Source organism: Trachypithecus francoisi, unplaced genomic scaffold (genome assembly GCF_009764315.1).
Source record: "Trachypithecus francoisi isolate TF-2019V2 unplaced genomic scaffold, Tfra_2.0 Lachesis_group20, whole genome shotgun sequence".
Lineage (NCBI taxonomy): Eukaryota > Metazoa > Chordata > Mammalia > Primates > Cercopithecidae > Trachypithecus > Trachypithecus francoisi.
This window is the reverse complement of record NW_022681466.1, coordinates 51,529,765-51,553,490: the sequence shown is the minus strand read 5'-3', so window position 1 is coordinate 51,553,490 and position 23,726 is coordinate 51,529,765. Positions and strand designations below refer to the sequence as shown.

The 23,726-nt window shown below is 48.1% G+C and overlaps 1 protein-coding gene across 2 annotated transcripts in view; it reads right to left on the bottom strand.

Moving 5' to 3' along the window:
• Positions 1–23,726, bottom strand: part of SLC47A1 (solute carrier family 47 member 1) — a 48,813-nt gene that overhangs the window by 15,196 nt on the left and 9,891 nt on the right. For both annotated transcript variants that reach the window (XM_033184322.1, XM_033184321.1), the window contains exons 3-12: positions 19,688–19,756; positions 18,031–18,179; positions 16,460–16,502; positions 13,865–13,909; positions 9,709–9,806; positions 9,328–9,425; positions 9,109–9,222; positions 8,956–9,023; positions 4,395–4,503; positions 4,198–4,273 (exon numbers count right to left, since the gene is read on the bottom strand). In XM_033184322.1, coding sequence (XP_033040213.1) covers positions 4,198–4,273; positions 4,395–4,503; positions 8,956–9,023; positions 9,109–9,222; positions 9,328–9,425; positions 9,709–9,806; positions 13,865–13,909; positions 16,460–16,502; positions 18,031–18,179; positions 19,688–19,756 — 869 coding nt within the window. The remainder of the gene's footprint in view (positions 1–4,197; positions 4,274–4,394; positions 4,504–8,955; positions 9,024–9,108; positions 9,223–9,327; positions 9,426–9,708; positions 9,807–13,864; positions 13,910–16,459; positions 16,503–18,030; positions 18,180–19,687; positions 19,757–23,726) is intronic.

The window sequence follows — 23,726 nt, the reverse complement described above, 5'->3', positions numbered from 1 at the left end:
GCAGATCACCCGAGGTCAGGAGTTCGAGACCAGCCTGACCAACATGGAGAAATCCCGTCTCTACTAAAACTACAAAATTAGCGGGTGTGCATGCCTATAATCCCAGCTACCCGGGAGGCTGAGGCAGGAGAATCGCTTGAAACCAGGAGGCAGAGACTGCAGTGAGCCAAGATCGCACCATTGCACTCCAGCCTGGGCAACAGGAGCGAAACTCCGTCTCAAAAATAAAAAAAGAAATCCAGCACTGAACAAGAGGCTCACTTCTTCCTCACCAAAAAGGACAGAAATATAATTATTTTATTCAAATTTTATTTTCTGAATAGGTAACATGCACGTGGTCAAAAAATGGTACAATATGAACAAGATAGTAAGCAAAGTCTTACTGCAATGCCCTTCCAGTTTGCCCCAGTACCAGTACCAGCCCTGCCTCCTCCAGGTAACAATTCTTTTTTTTTTTTTTTTTTTGAGACGGAGTCTGGCTCTGTCGCCAGACTGGAGTGCAGTGGCCGGATCACAGCTCACTGCAAGCTCCGCCTCCCGGGTTTATGCCATTCTCCTGCCTCAGCCTCCGGAGTAGCTGGGACTACAGGCGCCCGCCACCTCGCCTGGCTAGATTTTTGTATTTTTTAGTAGAGACGGGGTTTCACCATGTTAGCCAGGATGGTCTTGATCTCCTGACCTTGTGATGCGCCCGTCTCGGCCTCCCAAAGTGCTGGGACTACAGGCTTGAGCCACCGCGCCCGGCCCAAGTAACAATTCTTAGCACGTTCCATATTTGTCTAGTGTCTATGAAAATATAAGCAAATACAAATGTATATTCTTAATTTTCCTTTCTATATTCTATCATTTCACATGCAGCATTCTCTATATGATGTTCTGCACCTTGCTTTTTCCACCTGAGATATTCACTTTTTTTTTGAGACAGGGTCTCACTGTCACCCAGGCTGGAGTGGAGCAGTACAAGCATGGCTCACTGAAGCCTCAACCTCTCAGGCTCAAGTGATCCTCCCACCTCAGCCTCTTGAGTAGCTAGGACTACAGGTGCACACCACCATGCCCAGCTAAATTCTATTTTTTGTAGAGATGGCATTTCACCATGTTGTCCAGGCTGGTCTCGAACTCCTGGGCTCAAGTGATCCTTTTGCCTCAGTCTCCCAAAGTGTTGGGATTACAGGCATGAGCCACTGCACCTGGCCTATATTCACTTTTATATTTCACCAAAATAGATTCTTTTCAATGTGCTGCTAAATTCTGTCTAACAATATTTTTATTTTGGATTTTTAGATTGGTATTAATACATAAGAATGATCTGTGATTTTCTTTTTTATGTGCAAACTTTGGCAGATTTTGGCACCAATGTTATATTTGCTTCATAAACAGAATGCGAAGTTTTCCTTTTCCTGTGCTCTGGGAAATTTTTGATCTGTGTTTGCAATTCCCTATGTTTTGAAGATTTTATAAAATCATCCTTTGGAACCTTCTGGCATTGTGCTTTTTGACATTTTAAAATAGCTTTCTCTTATTTCTTACCAGGAAATTAGTTTATTTAGACCTTCTATCTTTTCTTTTTTTTTTTTTTTTTTTTTTTTTTTTTTGAGGCAGAGTCTCGCTCTGTCGCCCAGGCTGGAGTGCAGTGGCCGGATCTCAGCTCACTGCAAGCTCCGCCTCCCGGGTTCCCGCCATTCTCCTGCCTCAGCATCCCAAGTAGCTGGGACTACAGGCGCCCGCCACCTCGCCCAGCTAGTTTTTTGTATTTTTAGTAGAGACGGGGTTTCACTGTGTTCGCCAGGATGGTCTCGATCTCCTGACCTTGTGATCCGCCCGTCTCGGCCTCCCAAAGTGCTGGGATTACAGGCTTGAGCCACCGCGCCCGGCCTAGACCTTCTATCTTTTCTAGGGTACATCCTGATCAGTTATTTCCCTAGATAATTATCTGTTTATTCCAGGTTTTTAGATTTCCTTGGAAAAAGTCGTGCAAAGTAGTCTCTTAGGATTTTAAAAAACGATTGTGGTCAGTAGTAACGTCCTCCTTTCTTTGTTAGAGGTGTCGTTTCCCGCCCCCTGTGATTAAGTTAGGTAGAGGTTGAGCTCTTTCACCGATTGTACCAGGGTGGGTCAGATCCTGGTCACCTTACAAGTAATTTGATTGTTGAGTTTCTGATGTTTCCTTGTCTCGTCAGTTCTATAGTTTGTGGGCCTCTTGTTTTTCGTTCTTCTACTGCGCTCTATGGTTTCCCAAGTGGACAGATTCAGAGTCCAGTGTCTACCATATTCCTTCTGAAACCATCCGTCTATCCTGGTCCTCATAAAGGTCATCCTGATTCCCTTTGTGAAAAAAGTCAACTACTTACCATCACCTTCCCCATTCATTCTGAGTGAGGGAGCTATAAACATCTTTCTATTTGTTTGTTTGAGACAGAGTCTCACTCTGTTGCCCAGGCTGGAGTGCAGTGGTGCAATCTCAGCTCACTGCACCCTCCGTCTCCCAGGTTCAAGTGATTCTCCTGCCTCCGCCTCCTGAGTAGCTGGGATTGCAGATGTGCCTCACCACACCTGGCTAATTTTTTTTTTTTTTTTTTTTGTATTTTTAGTAGAGACAGGGTTTCCCCATGTTGACCAGCTGGTCTTGAACTCCTGAACTCAGGCAATCCATCTGCCTCAGCCTCCCAAAGTATTGGGATTACAGGAGTGAGCCACCGTGCCTGGCCTAAATATCTTATTTCCCCGTAACAAAATAGCTGAAGCTGAAAAATGAAAACCAACGATCTGAAGTCAAAAGTCAAATGTGTGAAGAATAAACCATGAAATTAGTTCTGTCCACTCCACCAGCTTTCTGAATTGTGGTCAGTAGTAACGTCCTCCTTTCTTTGTTAGAGGTGTCGGAAGGCAAAGTCCATTTGCATCTTGTAACTGCTGACAACAGTGTCCCAAATAAGAAGTATCACCATAAAGTTTCTATATAGTCCGAATGTACACACTAGCATCACCGATGAAGGAAACAAATTCTGCAGAGCAGAGGGGACTTATCCAAGAATTCTTCAGTAATCAATCTGAGTATGTGACTTTTGAGACAGCTCACTGGTGAGATTTTAACTTCAATTAAGTTTGACAAACATATTATGCAACTACTACAAACCAGGCAGTTTGGCTGATACTAAGAAACCAAGAGGATTCTTACCATTGGAAACAAAATAATTAACTGAAAATGTAATGCATCCTACTAAAAAGGGCTTTCCACTTTTAAAATACATGACCAGCAGAAGCATAAAATCATCACCAATGGCCATTAAGTTGGCATTGTAGATTATAAATCAGTTCCTACATCTAATATGTTCTTCCCAAGTAACATCAGTGGAGCCTCTGATCTTGCAAATTATTCAGACATCCCTGCTGCAACAACCACAGGCGGCCCCTCTATGATAGCATCTATCCAACTTAACCATTTCTTTTTTAAATTTTTGAAATGGAGTCTCACTCTTGTCACCTAGGCTGGAGTGCAGTGGCGTGATCTCAGCTCACTGCAACCTCCGCCTCCTGGGTTCCAGTGATTCTCCTGCCTCAGCCTCCCGAGTAGCTGGGATTACAGGCGCATGCCACCATGCACAGCTAATTTTTGTATTTTTAGTGGAGATGGGGGTTTCACCATGTTGCCCGGGCTAGTCTCGAATTCCTGACCTCAGGTGATCTGCCCACCTTGACCTTCCAAAGTGCAAAGATTGTGCCTGGCCTCTTTTTAAAAAACATTCCTAGTTTTAAAAAACTTTCTGCTGGCACCTTGCTCTTGGAGGAACCATTTCTTTTTTTTTTTTTTTTTTGAGACAGAGTCTTGCTCTGTTGCCCAGGCTGGAGTGCAGTGGCACAATCTCGGCTCACTGCAACCTCTGCCTCCTGGGCTCAAGCGATTCTCCAGCCTCAGCCTCCGAAGTAGCTGGGATTACAGGTGTCTGCCACCACACCCAGCTAATTTTTGTATTTTTAGTAGAGATGGGGTTTCGCCATGTTGGCCAGGCTGGCCTCGAACTCCTGACCTTAGGTGATCCCAAAGTGCTAGGATGACAGTGAGTGGGATGTTTCTTTTTACTGATAATGATTTCAAACAGCAATGTTTCTGAACAGCCTGATTTTAGAGAACAAAATTTCTCAATGAACCATTTCTTTATCACAGATTTCACATTTCAAGAAAATCCTAGCACTCACCGGTCGGTAGTGAAAATGTACCCCACATGATCCTTACAGCTTAACAGCAGGACACTGAAGGCTACAGCAAAGAGCACTGAAGGTAAAAACGACAGAAGAAACAACACGGTGAGCAAGAAGATCCACAGGAAGTGGGGGAGCCTGGGCTTTGCATGGAGATACTGCAGCAAGAGCCTCGGGTAAAGGGGTCTCAGCACCTGTGATTAGTAGGGAAACGGTGGAGGACTTCCGTGCCTGCTCCATGTCTCCAGCACCCAGAGCGTTTCCTACCCGGACACTGGCAGCCACGCTGAAGCCTGCAGGGACCTAAAATGAAAAGGAAACCTGCAACAACGAATCTGCAGAGTGAGAACACGTGCACAGAAGCAGCCTCAAGTCTCACACCTGGTGGGAAAACTTGGTCCTAAAAGTTTTGAAAAGACTGATTTGCAACATCCCCTTTGTCTAGCTGGGAGCTCCCACGCTACTGTGGAAACCAAACCCCAGGTTAGGATGCTTAGCACAAACTGGGCTTTGCTGCAGAGCTTCCAACCTCTACAACATGAGGGTGCTGCACAACCATGTTCCTCCTCTGAGTGTGGGAAATGGACTGACTCACCAGGAGCCCAGGTTTGTGGGGTTTTTTTTTGTTTTTTGTTGTTGTTGTTGTTGTTTGATTTTAATAGGGACAGAGGCCAGGCACGGTGGCTCATGCCTGTAATCCCAGCATTTTGGGTGGCCGAGGAGGACGGATCACTTGCGGTCAGGAGTTTGAGACCAGCCTGGCCAACAAAGTGAAACCCTGTCTCTACTAAAAAATACAAAACTTAGCTGGGCGTGGTGGCGCACGCCTGTAATCCCAGCTACTCAGCAGGCTGAGGCAGGAGAATCGCTTGAACCCGGGAGGCGGAGGTTGCAGTGAGCCGCGATAGTGCCACTACACTCCAGCCTGGGCGACAGAGTGAAACTCCATCTCTAAATAAATAAAATAAAATAGGGACGGGGTCTCATTGTGTCCCTCAGGCTGGAGTGAAGTGGCACAGTCATAGCTCACTACAGCCTCGACCTCCTGGGCTCAAACGATCCTGCAACCTCAACCTCTCAAGTAGCTGGGATGACAGGCATGTGCTACCACACACGGCACAGTGTCTATTCTGAAAGACTATCAAGGGATCCAGTTTACAAGACAGGAGTGGCACTAAAGGAACTGCAGGGAAGAAACCCTGCATTGTGGTTAGGGATCACAATTCTGAAGCCAGATGGCTATGGCTTGGGTTCAAATCCCAGCACAGCCACTTTTATCAGCTGGATCACCCTGAGCAAGTTACTTACCCTCTCTAAACCTCTAGAGTTTTGTTTTATCTGTAAAAGGAGTTGAATCGGCTGGGCGCGATTACGGGCTCACGCCTGTAATCCCAGTACTTTGGGAGGCCGAGGTGGGTGGATCACGAGGTCAGGAGATCGAGACCATCCTGGCTAACACGGTGAAACCCCGTCTCTACTAAAAAATACAAAAAAATGAGCTGGGCAAGGTGGCGGGCGCCTGTAGTCCCAGCTACTCGGGAGGCTGAGGTAGGAGAATGGCGTGAACCCAGGAGGTGGAGCTTGCAGTGAGCTGAGATCGCACCACTGCACTCCAGCCTGGGTGACAGAGCAAGACTCCATCTCAAAAAAAAATAAAAAAATAAAAAAGGAGTTTAATCATAGAACCTATCTCATTGGGCTATTGTGGGAACTTAATGAGTCCATACATGCCTAACTGCTTAGAAGCAGCATGTAGGAATTGCTCAATAAAGATTTACCATTACTATTATTTATATATAAAGTTACCACTTGAAAAATTAATATTAATAAGGAAAAAGGAGTCATCACTTGTTGAAACATGAACATTGCCTTAAGATCAGGATGACTAAGGACCAGCTTAAAGAAAATCTGATACACAGATTGAGGAATAAAAAATAATAGAAGACTGAGTCTCTGCCTATAAATTCATAAGTGGGGACAAACATAGAGATCACCTGACAAATTATTTATTCATTACAAAGGGAAAGGCAGTAACTTGACAGGAGAAACCTGGCAGGCACCACCTTAACCAAGCAATCAAAGTTAATACTGGCAGGGTGCAATGGCTGTGCCTGTAATCCCAGCACTTTGGAAGGCCAAGGTGGAAGGATTGTTTGAGCCCAGGAGTTTGAGACCAGCCTATGCAACATAACAAGACCAAATTGTTTTAAAAAATTAGCTGGGAGTGGTGGTGCATGCCTGTAGTCCCAGCTACTCAGGAGGCTGAAGTGGGAGGATTGCTTGAGCCCAGGAGGTCGGACTGTAGTAAGCCAAGATCAGGCCACTGTCACCAGCCTGGGTGACAGAGCAAGATGCTGTCTCAAAAGGAAAAAAAACCACCGCCACCAAGTAAAAAGCTAGTATCACCAACACTGAGACAGATCAACATTATGTGTCTCCTGATACAGTGCACTAAGGAGGACACAGCATCACTTCTCTAGCTTTCCTGCCCAAAATAGACAATCTAAATTTATTTATAAGGAAACATCAGCTGCACCACACTGAGTGAACTTCTACAGATAATGGCCTATGTTCTTCAAAAATGCCAAGGTCAAGAAAGACAACGGAACAATGAAGATCTGTTCCAGATTAAAGGACACTAAAGATGCTAGGGGAAAATTAGTGATAAGGCACATTACCAGAACAATTGGTATTGTTTTGAATTGACTGTATTGATATTTTATTTGAACATGGACTATGTAGATAGACCAGACAGAATAAATGTGGCAAAACTGGTGAAACTGAGGAAAGCACATACATCTTTCTTTTGATTGAGAAGAAATGTAAGTGTAAATTCTTACAAGCCTATTGGAAAGTATATGAAAACATATTCAAAAGATGTAAAATCGTGCCTTGGTTTCTCTTTTACGAATCTTAAAGAAATAATCAGACAAGTGTATGAAGATATTTGTCCTAGGATGTTCCTTGAAGAGTTGTTAATATTGAAACATTGGAAATAAACTGTTCAACCATAGGAAATCGATTTTAAAAGTATATCACATATAGTGGAATCCTATATACCATTAAGCATTTTGACTTAGATATAGTTAATGAATTTACTCAAACATAAAATGTAAATAAAATACTAAAAGTGAAGTAAAAAATCCATGTTAAAAAAACTCTGCCAAGGATAGAAAAACAAAAAACAAAAAAAATAGGTCTGCAAGAGAATAATTCTTAAAGAAAACAGGAAATGTGTACTCTATGTACTTTTAAAACATAACCAGTATGTTTATGTTTATACTGCAAAATCTAAGTATCAATACTGCAAAAAATGCCAAGCATATCTGCTGGCTTGAGTTTCTCCCCACATTACAAACTCCCTTTTTGTTTTTTAATTTTATATTTCTAAAATGGTACTTGCTTCCTTCAGAATCTCCAGCTGATGTTTTCAGGAAAATAAAGTCAAAGAAACCCTCCTAACGACTGGTGTTCTCTGTGATCAAAATTTCCTCCCCTTTAAGGCTGAATAATACTCCACAGTACGCGAAGAACCCATTTTGTTTACCCGCGGACATATAGGTTGCTTCCACCTTTTGTCTACTGTCAATAATGCTCCTGTGAACACAGTTAACAAACACCCCTTTAAGTCGGGTGCGGTGGCTCACGCCTGTAATCCCAACACTTTGGGAGGCCGAGGCGTGTGGATCGCCTGAGGTCACAAGTTCAAGACCAGCCTGACCAACACGGTGAAACCCTGTCTCTACTAAAAATACAAAAGTAGCTGGGCATGATGGCAGGCACCTGTAATCTCAGCTACTTGGGAGGCTGAGGCAGAAGAAATGCTTGAACCCAGGAGGTGGAGGTTGCAGTGAGCCGAAATCACACCACTGCACTCCAGCCAAGGCAACAAGAGTGGGACTCCGTCTCAAAAAAAAAAAAAAAAATTCCCTTTAAGACCCTGCTGCCGGGCGCGGTGGCTCAAGCCTGTAATCCCAGCACTTTGGGAGGCCGAGGCGGGTGGATCACGAGGTCAGGAGATCGAGACCCTCCTGGCTAACACGGTGAAACCCCGTCTCTACTAAAAATACAAAAAAAAAAAAAAACTAGCCGGGTGCGGTGGCGGGCGCCTGTAGTCCCAGCTACTCGGAGGCTGAGGCAGGAGAATGGCGGGAACCCGGGAGGCGGAGCTTGCAGTGAGCCGAGATCGCGCCACTGCACTCCAGCCTGGGCGACACAGCGAGACTCCGCTCTCAAAAAAAAAAAAAAAAAAAAAAAAAAAAAAAAAAAAAGACCCTGCTTTCAGTTGTTTTGGGGATCTACCTAGGAGTAGCCACACTGTGTTTTCAGAGGCTTCAGAACCAGGCAGGAGCAGGCACAGTGACACAGGCAGCTTGATGTTTATGGCCATACACCCAGCCTCATCCCTCTGCTATGCCACCCACCTGGCTGCTCAAGGTATTTGTGTTGTGACAACTGAAAAAGATTCTAAAAGTATGGAAACAAAATCAAATCTTTCAAGGGAAGATTCAGCTGGGAGCTGCGTTAGGAGACAGAGAACCAGCAGATCACGTGCAGTTTCTCTCCAGCCCCTCTTCAGTTCCCAGGGAAGATCCAGCTGTAGCAGAGGTACACTCCCAGGCTCAAGGATGGGATTTGACTTTTGTTCATCGTTTCACAAATGATTCATGTACAAACGCCTATGCTCATCCATGGACTCTTTCAGATACTGAGCAAGGAAAACGCCTGGCACCTCCCCACAACTCCCCTGCTTACCATGTACACAACGATGGCCAGTTCATACACGATGGACTGAGCGCCCAGCTCCACCATGCCAAGGATGCCTGGTGAAAAGAGACAGCTGTCGCCTTGCACCCAGACAGGGCCCCCGGATTCCCACCAGTCCCCGTCATCCGTCCTCATACAGACCGCTGAGAAAGCTCCCGACCTCATAGGCCCACCACTCCATGCATAGCATGAGCATGCTGGGGACGGCCAGGCGGAGGAAGGAGGCCCAATCCTGCAGGCACTCGAGGGACCAACCTGTGGGAGGGACACACACATTTCCAGGAGATCTGGCCATCGGGCTGGAATTCAACCCGACACAAAACCCACATCCCAGTTGGAAGACAAAAGGGCAGTCGTTACCTCCCCATGTAGCTTGATGCAGTTGTTTCCCAAGGATGTAGAAAAAGAGGAGTAGAGCCAGGGTGTACTGGGAAATCAAATTTGCCACTGCAGAGCCTCTGGAAAGAATAGTCCCAGTGAGAGGGAGATACCTTCCTGCGCCTCTCCCTGCCCCACTCGGTGAGGAGGGGAGACTCATCCCTTCCCGTGCCGTCCTCAGCAGACCAAGGTCTTCTTCCCAGAGCAGCCTCACCCTCTAGCCCTGACAGTGCTTTCCACAGTATGCAAGAAAGAAACCACGTGTGAACACAAGAACCAGCTAAAGAGCCCACTCTTCTCCCTCCTGGAAAAACCACATGCAAGTCATCCCTTCTCCCTGTCCCAAGAGTACATTGGACTCACATCACCCCAAGATGCAGCTGATGGAGAAACAGATAGTTGGCGAGGGCATTGACAAGGTTGGCTGCAACTCCAGTTACGATCTGGGGCAGTAGAATTCCCTGGAACAAGGACACCGCATATGCCATCCTTGAGATCCACAGAATAGGACTGCCTTTCTGCTACCCAAGCACACAGGCTCCAGCTGGCCTGCTCAGTGGGTGTCACAGGCAGAGCAGGGGGGCTTAACTGGGGAGGCCACGTCCTTGTTGCTCCTGCCTTTCCACTCTCCCATCCCTTTCTCTTCCTTCTCTCTTTGAGGTATAAAGTGCAGAGTTCTGGCCACAGAGAGACACAGGCAAGATACGTTCAGCAGCAGAGAAGGAAAAAGATAAATGGCTTATTTCCAACATTGCAAGGACTGGCAGGGGCTAAATGGGTCAACAAGCCATCTTTGACACCGGACAATAGGAGAAAATGAGAATACTTTCTTGACCAAAATAGAAATTCAAAAAATTGACCTAAGGTCTTGAAGAAACTAGAGTTCTTTTCTAGAATATGGAAGGGATTCCAACATATCTAACTGTCAAAAGTACAGGACCGGAGAAACATCCAGACTATTTGGTGTGTCAAAGTAAGACAGGGCGTGAAAGTAAAACTACATCAGACCAAGGAAGTAAAACTCTGTTCTGCTCTGCATCCAGCTAGAATAGCAGACGCAGATAAAGTCAGTGCAAACGTAAGAGGAAACCTTTCTCCCAAGGTCACGCTGTCCCCATAAAGTGTCATTACTCCCCTAGTAGAATGACGAGTGCTTTCTGACTCATTTAGAAACTTTGTTCTCTAAAATCACACTGTTCGGAAACACTGCTGTTTAAAATCATATCAGTAAAAAGAAAACACCCCACTCTTGCCTGGAGGCTCAAAATCACTTTAACACAAAAAAGTAAGTCTCAATTTGAACCCAGGCACAGAGCTTCGTGGGAGCTCCTGGATGTGGCATTCTACATCTGTCCACCCTCAACATCCTTCTTAGCCTTGAGCTTCCAAAGGAGGAGCACCGGGTCCACGTCACAGCCCAGACCTGGTGTTGGGCCCCTCACTCACAGATCTGCTCGGTGCCTATCAAACCGTGGTTTCGATATGTTTAATAATGTCACCTGAGCCCCACCCTTCTTCAAACCTTTATAATAACTTTTCTTCCTTTGGTGAGGCATCCCCTGGCCCCTTTAGTCTCTCTCATTGCCACAGGTTGATAAATCGAACTGCAAACCCACTGGCCTGCAGGCCTGTCTCTGGTGGTCTCAGGCTGACAGGGCCAGGACAATGGTCTTGGCTGATGACTTGTGTAGGCCACATATTTATGGGGAGGCCCTGGTTAGTTTTTAGCAAGGGAATTAGTGATCAGATTTACTTTTCAGGCAGACGGCAGTGGATGGAGACAGGTTAAGGTCTTCTGAAATGACACAGAGGACAAATGACAAGAAATGAATTCAGGGCTGGGCGTGGTGGGGCATGCCTGTAATCCCAGCACTTTGGGAGGCCAAGGTGGGCGGATCACCTGAGGTCAGGAGTTTGAGACCAGCCTGGCCAACATGGTGAAACCCCGTCTCTACTAAAAATACAAATACTAGCTGGGCACAGTGGCACACGCCTGTAGCCCCAGCTACTTGGGAGGCTGAGGCAGGAGAATCACTTGAACCTGGAAGGTGGAGGTTGCAGTGAGCTGAGATCACATCACTGCATTCCAGCCTGGGCAACAAAGTGAGACTCTGCCTCAAAAAAAAAAAAAAAAAAGAAAAGAAAAGAAAGAAATGAATTCAGGTGGTGGCACTGAGAATTGGGAGGAGCAGGCAGAAGCTAAAGGACCAGGTGACTGACCAGATGTGGGAGGGAAGGAAAGATGGAGTCGAGGATGTGACAAGGACAAAAAGGACAGGTTACTGGGAGTGAAAATGGGGAGGCCACGCAATTCCACCCATTGCGATGGAATGGAAGAAGGCAGAGGAGCAGGCTCGTGGGAGGACGAGAGGAGCTGGCCAAGCCTGCAATACGCATACGTCTCCATGCCTAGTGGAGTGACCTTCTCCTCTAAGGCCCTCTTGACTCTCCTACTTGAAAGTCTGTCTTCCCCTGGTACCATCTGGCTCTCTTCACACCCTCCGCCCTCTCCGAGAGCATTCACTTTCTCCAAACTCCCAGCTGCTTCTCTTTGGTGCTACGCTCAGCTAAAGGTCGCCCTGTCTTCCTAGGGAAGGGCTCAGGGCAGAAACTCCTTCCACCCTGGGGGCCCGACAGCCCCTGCCATTTCTATAGAACCCACCCATCATCCCATCTCCCACTGCTCCCACAACGCAGACCCTTCATCACAGACCTTCACCATCATTTGTTTGGATCATGTCCATAACTCTCACCTCTTCCTCTCCCCATTAGTTAATTTCCCAAAACTAAATGCCCCAGCAGAGAACACAAAGCCTGACCTTGGGCCAGCCCGCCTCTCAATGCCATCATGTCACTGCGTCCCCTCCCAGCACAGTGGCCTAACGAGACTCTGCGGGCCTCAGCCCCTAGAAACAGGCATCCCCTCTGTCTGGGATGCCCTGCCTTCCTTCCTGACCTTGGAAACCCCACATGTCCTCTGTAACCAAATTCAAAGCTCCCAATCCCTCTCAGCTCGTGGCTCCTACTTCCAGGCCTTTCCCTGTGCCCCAGAGAACAGGAGGGAAGACTTTCACACTCACTGTCCTCAGTAGGTCACATCAGACCCTGAGGTTAGGGCCACCGCAGTTGTTGGGGGACTGAGTCCGGGAGAAGGCATTGCAGCGTGCTAAGGTATCCATGCTGCCTTAGCAAAGGTCTAGATCAAAAGGAGACAGCCCAGAGCCGGATGAGATGTGTGGGTTTCCTTCTCTCTAGTCTACGCCTATTTCTGAGATGTCATTCTAAATACTAATAGGGATTCTAAATATTCTTGTTTTGTTGATAGAGCAATATCCTGGCCGGATGCAGTGGCTCACACTTGTAATCCCAGCACTTTGGGAGACTGAGGCAGGAGGATTTCTTGAGCCCAGGAATTTGAAACCAGCCTCGGCAACATAGCAAGATCCCATATCTACTTTAAAAATGTTTTTTTTAGTAGGGTAATATCTTTTTTTTTTTTTTTTTGAGACGGAGTCTCGCTCTGTCACCCAGGCTGGAGTGCAGTGGCTGATCTCAGCTCACTGCAAGCTCCGCCTCCCAGGTTTACGCCATTCTCCTGCCTCAGCCTCCCGAGTAGCTGGGACTACAGGCGCCCGCCACCTCGCCCAGCTAGTTTTTTGTATTTTTTAGTAGAGACGGGGTTTCACCGTGTTAGCCAGGATGGTCTCGATCTCCTGACCTCGTGATCCGCCCGTCTCGGCCTCCCAAAGTGCTGGGATTACAGGCTTGAGCCACCGCGCCCGGCCTTAGTAGGGTAATATCTTAACTTTAAGAACACTGCATAGGTGGGAAACTTCCTTTCTTCCTCCTCTCATCCTGGCCCTCGCTGTTGCACATCCCTGGAGAGCCCACCAGTGCGGCCGGGACCCATTGCCGGGTACCCCTGTTTACCTGGACTTATCTAGAAGAATGTGGAGAGTCCCACATATGCTGATTTCATAAATCTACCCCTTCCGAGCCAGGGCCTTTGGCCGTGACTGTTTAATCACATAGGAGTTCTGGCTGACGTTAGGTGTCATGAGAGTTTGAGCTCTTACATCCTCGCTGAGAGAAGTGGGGCCATTCAGACAGAACAGAGCAGACAGGTTGGTTCCCTCTCTGCCAGACGAGCCGCCCCCAGCCTGCGCTCTGTCTCGGGAGCAAACAGGTATGCACCCTTCTTTCCAGGACATTGGTTAAAATGCAGAGCCAAGGAACACTGCGGCTCTGAGCCCACCCTGCCAATGACAATATTTCCAAGTGGAAATTGGATACGTTTTCCAGAGCCAAATATAATATGTTCTTTCCTTGATATCACTTAACAAACCTCTGACATCCGAGTCGTGTGTGCACAACACTGAAAAAATACCTTTCAGTGGCTCCCAGCAGTGAGCTCCCTCCACCCTGGTGTCCCTGGTCCTGGAGTATCTTCAGGGCCCCCACTCCCAGAAAGGTACAAACTCCCATTAGCCTCCCAAAGGAAGAGAACAGTCAGTATTACCTGGTTGAGCAAATATTTAACTTGTAGCATATAAAGAAAGGTTGCCTACAAGAGAACAAGAGAGATGAATGTTAATGTTTCAGCCTTGCCACACAGCAGTGAGGTCACACAGCAGGGAGCTGGGAGCCACAGCCAAGGCTCGGCTGCCCTCTGCTCCTGCACGGAGCCACAGAGGCTGCCGTCTCAGGACAGGGCTGGGGCCAGGGGGTTATGGCCCGGGGGCTTCCCACATCTCCTTTATGGGTGAATATGCCCCAAGCATATTCCCTCTGTCTAGCAAAAGGAAGTGCAGGACTCTTCTGGGGACAATGGCATGGAGAGGATGCCCTGGGCACACTCCAGATGGGCACCTCCATATAGACTGGTCCTATGTGGTGGAATCATGAAAGACTGTCACATTTACAAGGTTTCAGGATAAATAAGTGAGCACACTGTCAATTCTGAGGGCAAATGGTGTCCCTAGATCCGTATATTGAAGCCCTAGTCCCCAATGTGACTAACTGGAGGTCCTCAAAAGGAGATAAAATTAAAATGAGGTCATTAGGGTGGGGCCTTAATCCAACAGGACTGGTGTCCTCATAAGAAGACAGGAGACACCAGGGTATGAATGCATAGGGGACAACCTGCAGAGGGTGGCCGTCTGCAGGCCAAGGAGAGAGGCCGCAGAGGACACCAACCCTGCTGCGCCTTGACCTTGGACTTCCAGCTTTCTGAACTGTAAGAAAATAAAATTCTGTTGTTTAAGCCCCCTAGTGTGTGGTATTATATTATGGAAGCCACCGCAGACTAATTCAGCTACAGTCTCCAGCTGAATAACAAACACTTAGCTCTCAGGCCAGGTGTGGTGGCTCACACAGGAAACCCAACACTGTGGGAGGCCAAGGCAGACAGATCGCTTGAACCCAGGAGTTCGAGACCAGCCTGGGAAACATGGTAAAATGCTGTCTCTACAAAAAACACAAAAATGAGCTGGGTATGGTGGTGTGCACCTGCAGTACCAGCTAATTGGGAGGCTGAGGTGGGAGGATCACTTGAGCCCGGGAGGCAGAGGTTGCAATGAGTGAAGATTGTGCCACTGCACTGCAGCCTGGGCGACAGAGTGACAACCTAGCTTAAAAAAAAAAAAAGCAGCCGGGCGCGGTGGCTCAAGCCTGTAATCCCAGCACTTTGGGAGGCCGAGCCGGGCGGATCACGAGGTCAGGAGATCGAGACCATCCTGGCTAACACGGTGAAACCCCGTCTCTACTAAAAAATACAAAAAACTAGCAGGGCGAGGTGGCGGGTGCCTGTAGTCCCAGCTACTCAGGAGGCTGAGGCAGGAGAATGGCGTAAACCCGGGAGGCGGAGCTTGCAGTGAGCTGAGATCCGGCCACTGCACTCCAGCCTGGGCGACAGAGCGAGACTCCGTCTCAAAAAAAAAAAAAAAAAAAAAAAAAAAGCAAGACCCTGTCTCTACAAAAACCAAAAAATTAGCCAAGTGTGATGACTTGTGCTTGTAGTTCCAGCTACTCAGGAGGCTGAGACAGGATGATGGCTTGAGCCCAGGAGGTCAAGGGTGCAGTGAGCTATGACAATGCCACAATGCCCCTGCACTTCAACCTGGGTGACAGCATGAGACCCTGTCTCAAAAACACCAAACAAACAAGCAAAAAAAAACACTTAGCTCTCATTGTTCATTGACCACACACTGCTGTGTCAAACATTAACCCATGCTTAACGGTTCTGTGTGGTCAAACTCAGCAGACCAAAAAAAGTCTAAAGGTTCTAAGTGACACCCTCAGGGGTTCTCAGATGGGTGAGACTTTGCCCTTGTTTACAATAAAAGTTTGCACTCTTCTCTATGGATGATTCTGGAGGTCTCTCCAGCACTACTCCAGACCTCCTGGGCGCTACTCCAGACCTCCTGGAGTAGCCTCAGTCTTGGTGTTCCTTGAGACAAATATCTGTTGTGTCCTTAACAAGCATAAATAAAAACAGACTTCCTTGATGGCACCAACACCACCGATAAGAATCATCTAAGGGCCGGGCGCGGTGGCTCAAGCCTGTAATCCCAGCAGTCTGGGAGGCCGAGGCGGGCGGATCACAAGGTCAGGAGATCGAGACCATCCTGGCTAACCCGGTGAAACCCCGTCTCTACTAAAAAATATAAAAAACTAGCTGGGCGAGGTGGCGGGCGCTTGTAGTCCCAGCTACTCGGGAGGCTGAGGCAGGAGAATGGTGTAAACCCGGGAGGTGGAGCTTGCAATGAGCTGAAATCCGGCCACTGCACTCCAGCCTGGGCCACAGAGCGAGACTCCATCTCAAGAAAAAAAAAAATACAAAAAATTAGCCGGGTGTAGTGGCGGGCGCCTGTAGTCCCAGCTACTCGGAAGGCTGAGGCAAGAGAATGGCATGAACCTGGAGGCAGAGCTTGCAGTGAGCGGAGATCGCGCCACTGCACTCCAGCCTGGGCAACAGAGCAAAAACTCCGTCTCAAAAAAAAAAAAAAAGAATCATCTAAGACTGAGCCAATGCACTGAGCTCACAGATACGGTGGCTACCTTTCACCCACCGACCCCAAGAAGGCAACCAACCTCTTAGCCCTTAAGCACTTACAGGAAGAGCTGGAATGAAGATCGTGACATAGGTCTGGGTAAGCCTAAATAACGAAAAGAAAAACAAAAACAAAAGCTGTGATGGAGGCCTCTGTTTCCAGGGAAAGGTGAGCAGAAGAAAATAACTAAAACCGCCTTTTGCATCCTTGGCTCTTTCCAAATTAATAGGCTTAAGTTGCTGGAGCAGGCCGGGCGCGGTGGCTCGTGCCTGTAATCCCAGCACTTTGGGAGGCCGAGGTAGGCAGATCATGAGGTCAGGAGTTCGAGACCACCTGGCTAACACAGTAAAACCCCGTCTCTACTAAAAATACAAAAAATAGCCGGACGTGGTGGCGGCTGTCTGTAATCCCAGCTACTCGGGAGGCTGAGGCAGGAGAATCGTTTGAACCCGGGAGGAGGAGGTTGCAGTGAGCTGAGATCACGCCATTGCACTCCAGCCTGGACGACAGGGCGAGACTCCATCTCAAAAAAAACAAAAGAAAGAAAGAAAAAATTGCTAGAGCAAATGTGAAAATTTACATATAGAGCTTGTCATCTTATAACCCAGATAACTCTTCTTGGTTATTTGATGTCTTTATGTCTAGGACAGGGTTTTTCAACCTCAGCACTATGGCCACGTAATTCTCCGCCTGTTGTGGGGTGCCGTCCCGAGCACTGCAGGATGTTTCACAGCCTCCTTGGCTTCTACCAGGAGCACCCGCCTACTGCCAGCTATGATAACTGGAAATGTCTTCAGACGTTGCCAAATGTCTCCTAGGTTCAGAGCCGCTGGTCTAGATTAGAGTTTTAAAAGCTCTTACCCAATTAAATCACTGGTTCTCAAACTTGGCAGCACATTAGAATTACCTAGGGTGCTTTGAAAGATACTGATACCCAGGCCTCACCCCAGACCAATTAAAACAGAATCCTGGCCGGGCATGGTGGCTCATGCACTTTGAGAGGCCAAAGTGGCAGATCCCATGAGGTCAGGAGTTTGAAGCCAGCCTCGCCAACATGATGAAACCCCGTCTCTACTAAAAGTTCAAAACTTAGCCAGTCGTGGTGGCGGGCGCCTGTAATCCCAGCTACTCGGGAGCCTGAGGCAGAAGAATTGCTTGAACCCGGGAGGCAGAGGTTGCAGCGAGCCAAGATCGCACCACTGCACTCCAGCCTGGGGGACAGAGCGAGACTTGGTCAAAAAACAAAAAAACAAAAAAACAAAAAAAACAAGAATATTGAGTGATAGGGAGCAGGGGCACAGGTGGATTTGAAAGCACCCAGGTGATTTTAATATCAACCAAGGTCAAGAATAACCAAGCTTTGAGCAAACGTCACAAACTACCATCCCACATGCAGAGTGCTTGCAAATCTATTTTCATTTAAAACTCTTAACCATGCAAGTCACCCAGGAGGGGAGGGGGAGTACATCTTAGGTGCCAGGTGAGGAAAGTACTAAGATCTGGGAGACGTCAGCCAAGGAGAGATTAGCACCACCTTGGTGTGCAGCCTTGTCCCTGGCCTTGGCTGCACCCAGACGGGATAATCTTTCTGTGGGATGGACACACAGTCCCACCGTGACAGGTTCCATCTTACCTGGACACATCCGGGTCCTGCCTGAAGAGCAGCAGGATGTGCTGGGTGTTGAGAAACAGCGCCCAGCAGGGGAAGCAGCAGAGGAGCAGAATGAGCGCACTCCGCTGTAGGATCACGCCCACGTACTTCAGGTTCTGGCTCCCATACGTCTGGGGTGCACACAGCCAAAATGAACCCATTAGCACAGACCCAGCACCCCAGCTGTCCCCTGAAAGCCTTCAATTGTGCCTCATAAAGAAGCAGGTTGGCTGGGTGAGGTGGCTCACGCCTGTAATCCCAGCTACTCAGGAGGCTGAGGCAGGAGAATCGCTTGAACCCGGGAGGCAGAGGTTGCAGTGAGCTGAGATCACGCCACCGCACTCCAGCCTGGGGGCCAGAGCAAGACTCCTTCTCAAAAAAAAAAAGCCCATGGCCCTAGAGACTTTGCCTCAGTGTTTAGGTAGGATGAGGATGGTGTGAAGGATGCTTCTCAAACTCAGCTTCCATTAGCATCACCAGGGGATCATTTTCAAAACTCTGATGCCAGGGTCTCACTAATGACATTCTGGACTTAATTCACCCAGGGCAGGATTCAGAGATCCATACCTTTTTTTAAAAAAAAAAATCTGTTTAAAAAATTTTTTCTTTTACAGAAGTAAACAATCTGAAATTCACACTTCATTTATTTTTAGAGACTGGAAAAAAATTTTTTTTAGGGAGGCAAAGGTTACAGGGAGCTGAGATCCCGCCACTGCACTCCAAGCTGGGCAACAGAGCCAGAGTCCGTCTCAAAAAAAAAAAAAAAAAAAAAGGCAGGCTGGGCATTGTGGCTCATGCCTATAATCCCAACATGTTGGGAGGCTGAGGTAGGAGGATTGCTTGAGCCCAGGAGTTTGAGATCAGCCTGTGCAACATGGTAAAACCCCATCTCTACAAAAAATACAAAAAAATTAGCTGGGTGTAGTGGCACATGCCTGTAATACCAGGTACTTGAGAGGCTGAGGCAAGAGGATTGCTGGAGCTCAGGATTTCGAGGCTGCAGTGAGCAATGGGTGTGCCACTGCAGCCTAGCCTGAGCGACAGAGCAAGCCTCTGTCTCAAAACAAAACAAGCCAAATGTTGCACATCTTTTCAAGTTGTGCACATCTCCTCCAGCTCCAGGTTCAGTGACATCTCTGGTAGTCTGAAATTAACCAGAGGAACTACTTACACCCCTGGAATTGGCAAACACTGCCAGTCATGTGTTTCCCTCCTTCCGCTTTCACCCTCCTTCCCCTTTCACCTAAGACCTGGTTGCTGAACATTTACCAGCCTGCCACTGGGTGGGGCCAGGCAAGCTGGGTTTTAACAAGCCCTCCAAGTTCAATGCACGCTCAATTTTGAGAGCCACACAACTATACCAAATTCAAACGCAGGGAGTAATAGAAGGGAATTTTACAAAATGTCCCCTATTTGATCAAAATATAGTGTAAGGCAGTTGTGCAGACAAAAACTAGTTGACACAGCTGAAAGAAACCCAGTGACATTTCAAAGAAAGCAGGCCAGGAGAAGAGGAGTTGCTGGCCGATAGGTGCTGCAGGTGCTGGCTGCTGGACTCTTCCTGCCAATGGGGAACTTCCATCCACACTTGAGAAAAGATGTCTGAGGTCACTGTGAGCGTGTGACCACTTCCATTTACCTGGGAGATGAGAGTGTCACAAGCAGAAGATAAGCCGAATCCCACTGAGACACCAGTGACATTGATAACCTGCAAATAAACCCAAAGATAAGGCCCTGTAGAGTTAAAGGAGGAAAGGAATACAAAACCCCTGTCTGTTGATGAGAACCTGCAAAGCTCCTCCTTCAGCATTCACAAGTCAATTTTACCAACTTTGTTAGCTGCCTGGACCCTGCTCAGACTGAAGCCATTCTCACAGGTTTATCAGGAATTCTGGACAGAACTATTATATATATGTGTGTGTGTGTGTGCATATGTGTGTGTGTGTATATATATATATATACTTTTTTTTTTTTTTTGAGACGGAGTCTCACTCTGTCGCCCAGGCTGGAGCGCAGTGGCGCAATCTCGGCTCACTGCAACCTCCACCTCCCGGGTTCAAGTGATTCTCCTGCTCAGCCTCCCGAGTAGCTGGGACTACAGGCGCGCGCTACCACAACCGGCTAATTTTTGTATTTTTAGTAGTGATGGGGTTTCACCATGTTAGCCAGAATGGTCTCAATCTCTTCACCTCATGATCTGCCCACCTTGGCCTCCCAAAGTGCTGGGATTACAGGTGTGAGCCACCCCGCCCGGTCCAGAACTATAGTATTAATCAGGCTGCACTTTGACCCACTTCCTTATAACTGAAAGTCATGTGGCACCAGACACTGACCATGTACATCCCCATTGTTCCTACCAGACACACTGGCCACATGCATCCCCACTGTTCCTACCAGACACACTGGTCACAGGCATCCCCACTGTTCCTACCAGACACTGGCCACGTGCATCCCCACTGTTCCTACCAGACACTGGCCACGTGCATCCCCACTGTTCCTACAGATGGGATTTCTGGTGTTACAATCATAAAGCTATTGTTTAAGAATTGTTGGCCAGGTGTGGTGGTTTATGCTTGTAATCCCAGCACTTTGGGAGGCCAAGGTGGGAGGATCGCTTGAGCCCAGGAGTTTGAGACCAGCCTAGGCAGCATGATGAAACGTCATCTCTACAAAAGTATAAAAACTAGGCCGGGCGCGGTGGCTCAAGCCTGTAATCCTAGCACTTGGGAGGCCGAGGTGGGCGGATCACGAGGTCAGGAGATCAAGATCATCCTGGCTAACACGGTGAAACCCCGTCTCTACTAAAAAATACAAAAAAAGCTAGCCGGGCGAGGTGGCGGGCGCCTGTAGTCCCAGCTACTCCGGAGGCTGAGGCAGGAGAATGGCGTAAACGCGGGAGGCGGAGCTTGCAGTGAGCTGAGATCCGGCCACTGCACTCCAGCCCGGGCGACAGAGCGAGACTCCGTCTCAAAAAAAAAAAAAAAAAAAGTATAAAAACTGGCAGGCATGGTGGCACGCTCCTGCAGCGCCAGCTATTTCCGGAGGCTGAGGTGGAAGGATCACTTGAGCCCAAGAAGCAGAGATTACAGTGAACCGAGATTGCACCACTGCACTCTAGCCTGGGCAATGGAGATCCTGACTCAAAAAAAAAAAAAAAAAAAAATCTGGCCGGGTGTGGTGGCTCACGCCTGTAATCCCAGCACTTTGGGAGGCCTAGGTAAGCAGATCACAAGGTCAGGAGTTTGGGACCAGCCTGACCAATATGGTGAAACCCCATCTCTACTAAAAATACAAAAATTAGCTGGGCGTGGTGGCGGGCGCCTGTATTCCCAGCTACTCAGGAGGCTGAGGCAAGAGAATCACTTGAACCCGGGAGGCAGAAGTGGCAGTGAGCTGAGATCGTGCCACTGCTCTCCAGCCTGGGCGACAGAGCAAGACTCCATCTCAAAAAAAAAAATTATTAAGCAGAGCCTAAATTCCAGTGAAACATCTGACACCAACCAGTTTGAAGACCCACATAGAGGAACTGAATCAGCATAAGAACACAGTTTCTTCATCTCCCTGTCCCATGACTTCATGCTGCACTCTTCAACCAAACAACAATCACACTTCAGCCCATTCGAAAACCCTTAAAAAAATTTTTTTTTTTTTTTTTTTTGAGACGGAGTCTCGCTCTGTCGCCCAAGCTGGAGTGCAGTGGCCGGATCTCAGCTCACTGCAAGCTCCGCCTCCCGGGTTCACGCCATTCTCCTGCCTCAGCCTCCGGAGTAGCTGGGACTACAGGCGCCCGCCACCTCGCCCGGCTAGTTTTTTGTACTTTTTAGTAGAGACGGGGTTTCACTGTGTTAGCCAGGATGGTCTCGATCTCCTGACCTTGTGATCCAACCGCCTCGGCCTCCCAAAGTGCTGGGATTACAGGCTTGAGCCACCGCGCCCGGCCAACCCTTAAAAACTCTAGCCCCAAACTCCTCGGAGAGACTGATTTGAGGTTTCCTCATTCAGTGACCTTACAATTAAACCTCTTTCACTGTTGCAACCTGGCGTCTTGGATTATTGACTTGCCATGAGCAAGTCGACGAACCTATTATGGTTACAAGATCTTGGCTGGGTTAAGGACACGTACAAGTTTAGACGCGGAAAAGTAATCGCCTCTAGGCTAGAGGCGATTACCCAGCCTTTCTCTTTTAAAAAGTCACTTTGTGCCAGGCGCGGTGGCTCATGCCTGTAATCCCAGCACTTTGGGAGGCCGAGGCGGGCGGATCACGAGGTCAGGAGATGGAGACCATCCTGGCTAACACGGTGAAAACCCATCTCTACTAAAAAATACAAAAAATTAGCCGGGTATGGTGGCGGGCGCCTGGATTCCCAGCTACTCGGGAGGCTGAGGCACGAGAATGGCGTGAACCCGGGAGGCAGAGCTTGCAGTCAGCCAAGATCGTGCCACTGCACTCCAGCCTGGGCGACAGAGCAAGACTCCGTCTCAAAAAAAAAAAACAAAAAAGTCACTTTGCTCTCCAATTTCAGCAATCAGAGACACTTCTTCTGGGAATGCAATGGCACAGTAGCACAGAAAAGTCCACCTGCTGGAGACCTAGCATGGCCTGCGTCCGTACCCTGGGGGGCACTGGGAGTGCAGAGGCAGTCTGAAGTCCAGGCTAGTGCCAGAGAATTTCCAGGTGTGCTCACCTTCATCAGGGTCAGCAGCAAACCCTGAAGCTTTGGGGAGCCCAGAGCAGTGGCCCCCAAACCAGGGAGTGGTATCACAGGATGTCTGATGCGCTCCCTATCTGCAACCTGGTACCTCCACTTGATTGTACAGCAGGGAACCTGTGGACAACAGCCCAAACTGCACCCAGCCTGGAAGAACTGACTTTGATAAGTCCTTGGCCACATCCTGCAATTCCTTGGCCAAAGAGAATCTGCTGAGTCTTGCTAAGTGCATTTCTGTCTTCTCCTCTATTGCAAATACAATACTTAAAAACAAAATGGATAATTAAACCTGGGATTTGTCCATGTTGCCCACTAAAGCCAAAATAAAATAAGCCATGCTGGGGCAGTGGCTCACGCCTGTAATTCCAGCACTTTGGGACGTCGAGGAGGGCGGATCACAAAATCAGGAGTTCAAGACCCACCTGACCAACATGGTGAAACCCCATCTCTACTAAAAATACAAAAAATTAGCTGGGTGTGGTGGCGCATGCCTGTAATCCCAGGCTGAGGCAGGAGAATCGTTTGAACCCTGGAGGTGGCAGCTGCAGTAAGCCAAGATTGCACCACTGCACTCCAGATTGGGCGACAAAGCGAGACTCCATTTCAAAATAAATAAACAAATAAATAAGCCATATGTACTCATAGCTAGTTCCACATATAATTGGTGACTACTTCCCAGGCATCCTGCATAGTTCATGGGTAGCAAACTCAAATGCCTGGTGAGACCAGGCAGATCAAGTGAAACTGTGTCTCCGTCAGGGCAGGAGGAAAGGAAAGGTGAACATACACCTGCCTGAGAGCCACTGAATCCACTTTTCTAGAAATACCCTAACTAGACAAAACAAACCCTTTGGTCTTGTGTAGCCAGTTGACAATTCCTGGCTGAGACTGATGACATGTCTCTGGTTTGGGGGAGTTCACATCTACTATACGGAGAGGATTTGCAGATCTTTCCAATTTTAAATTTG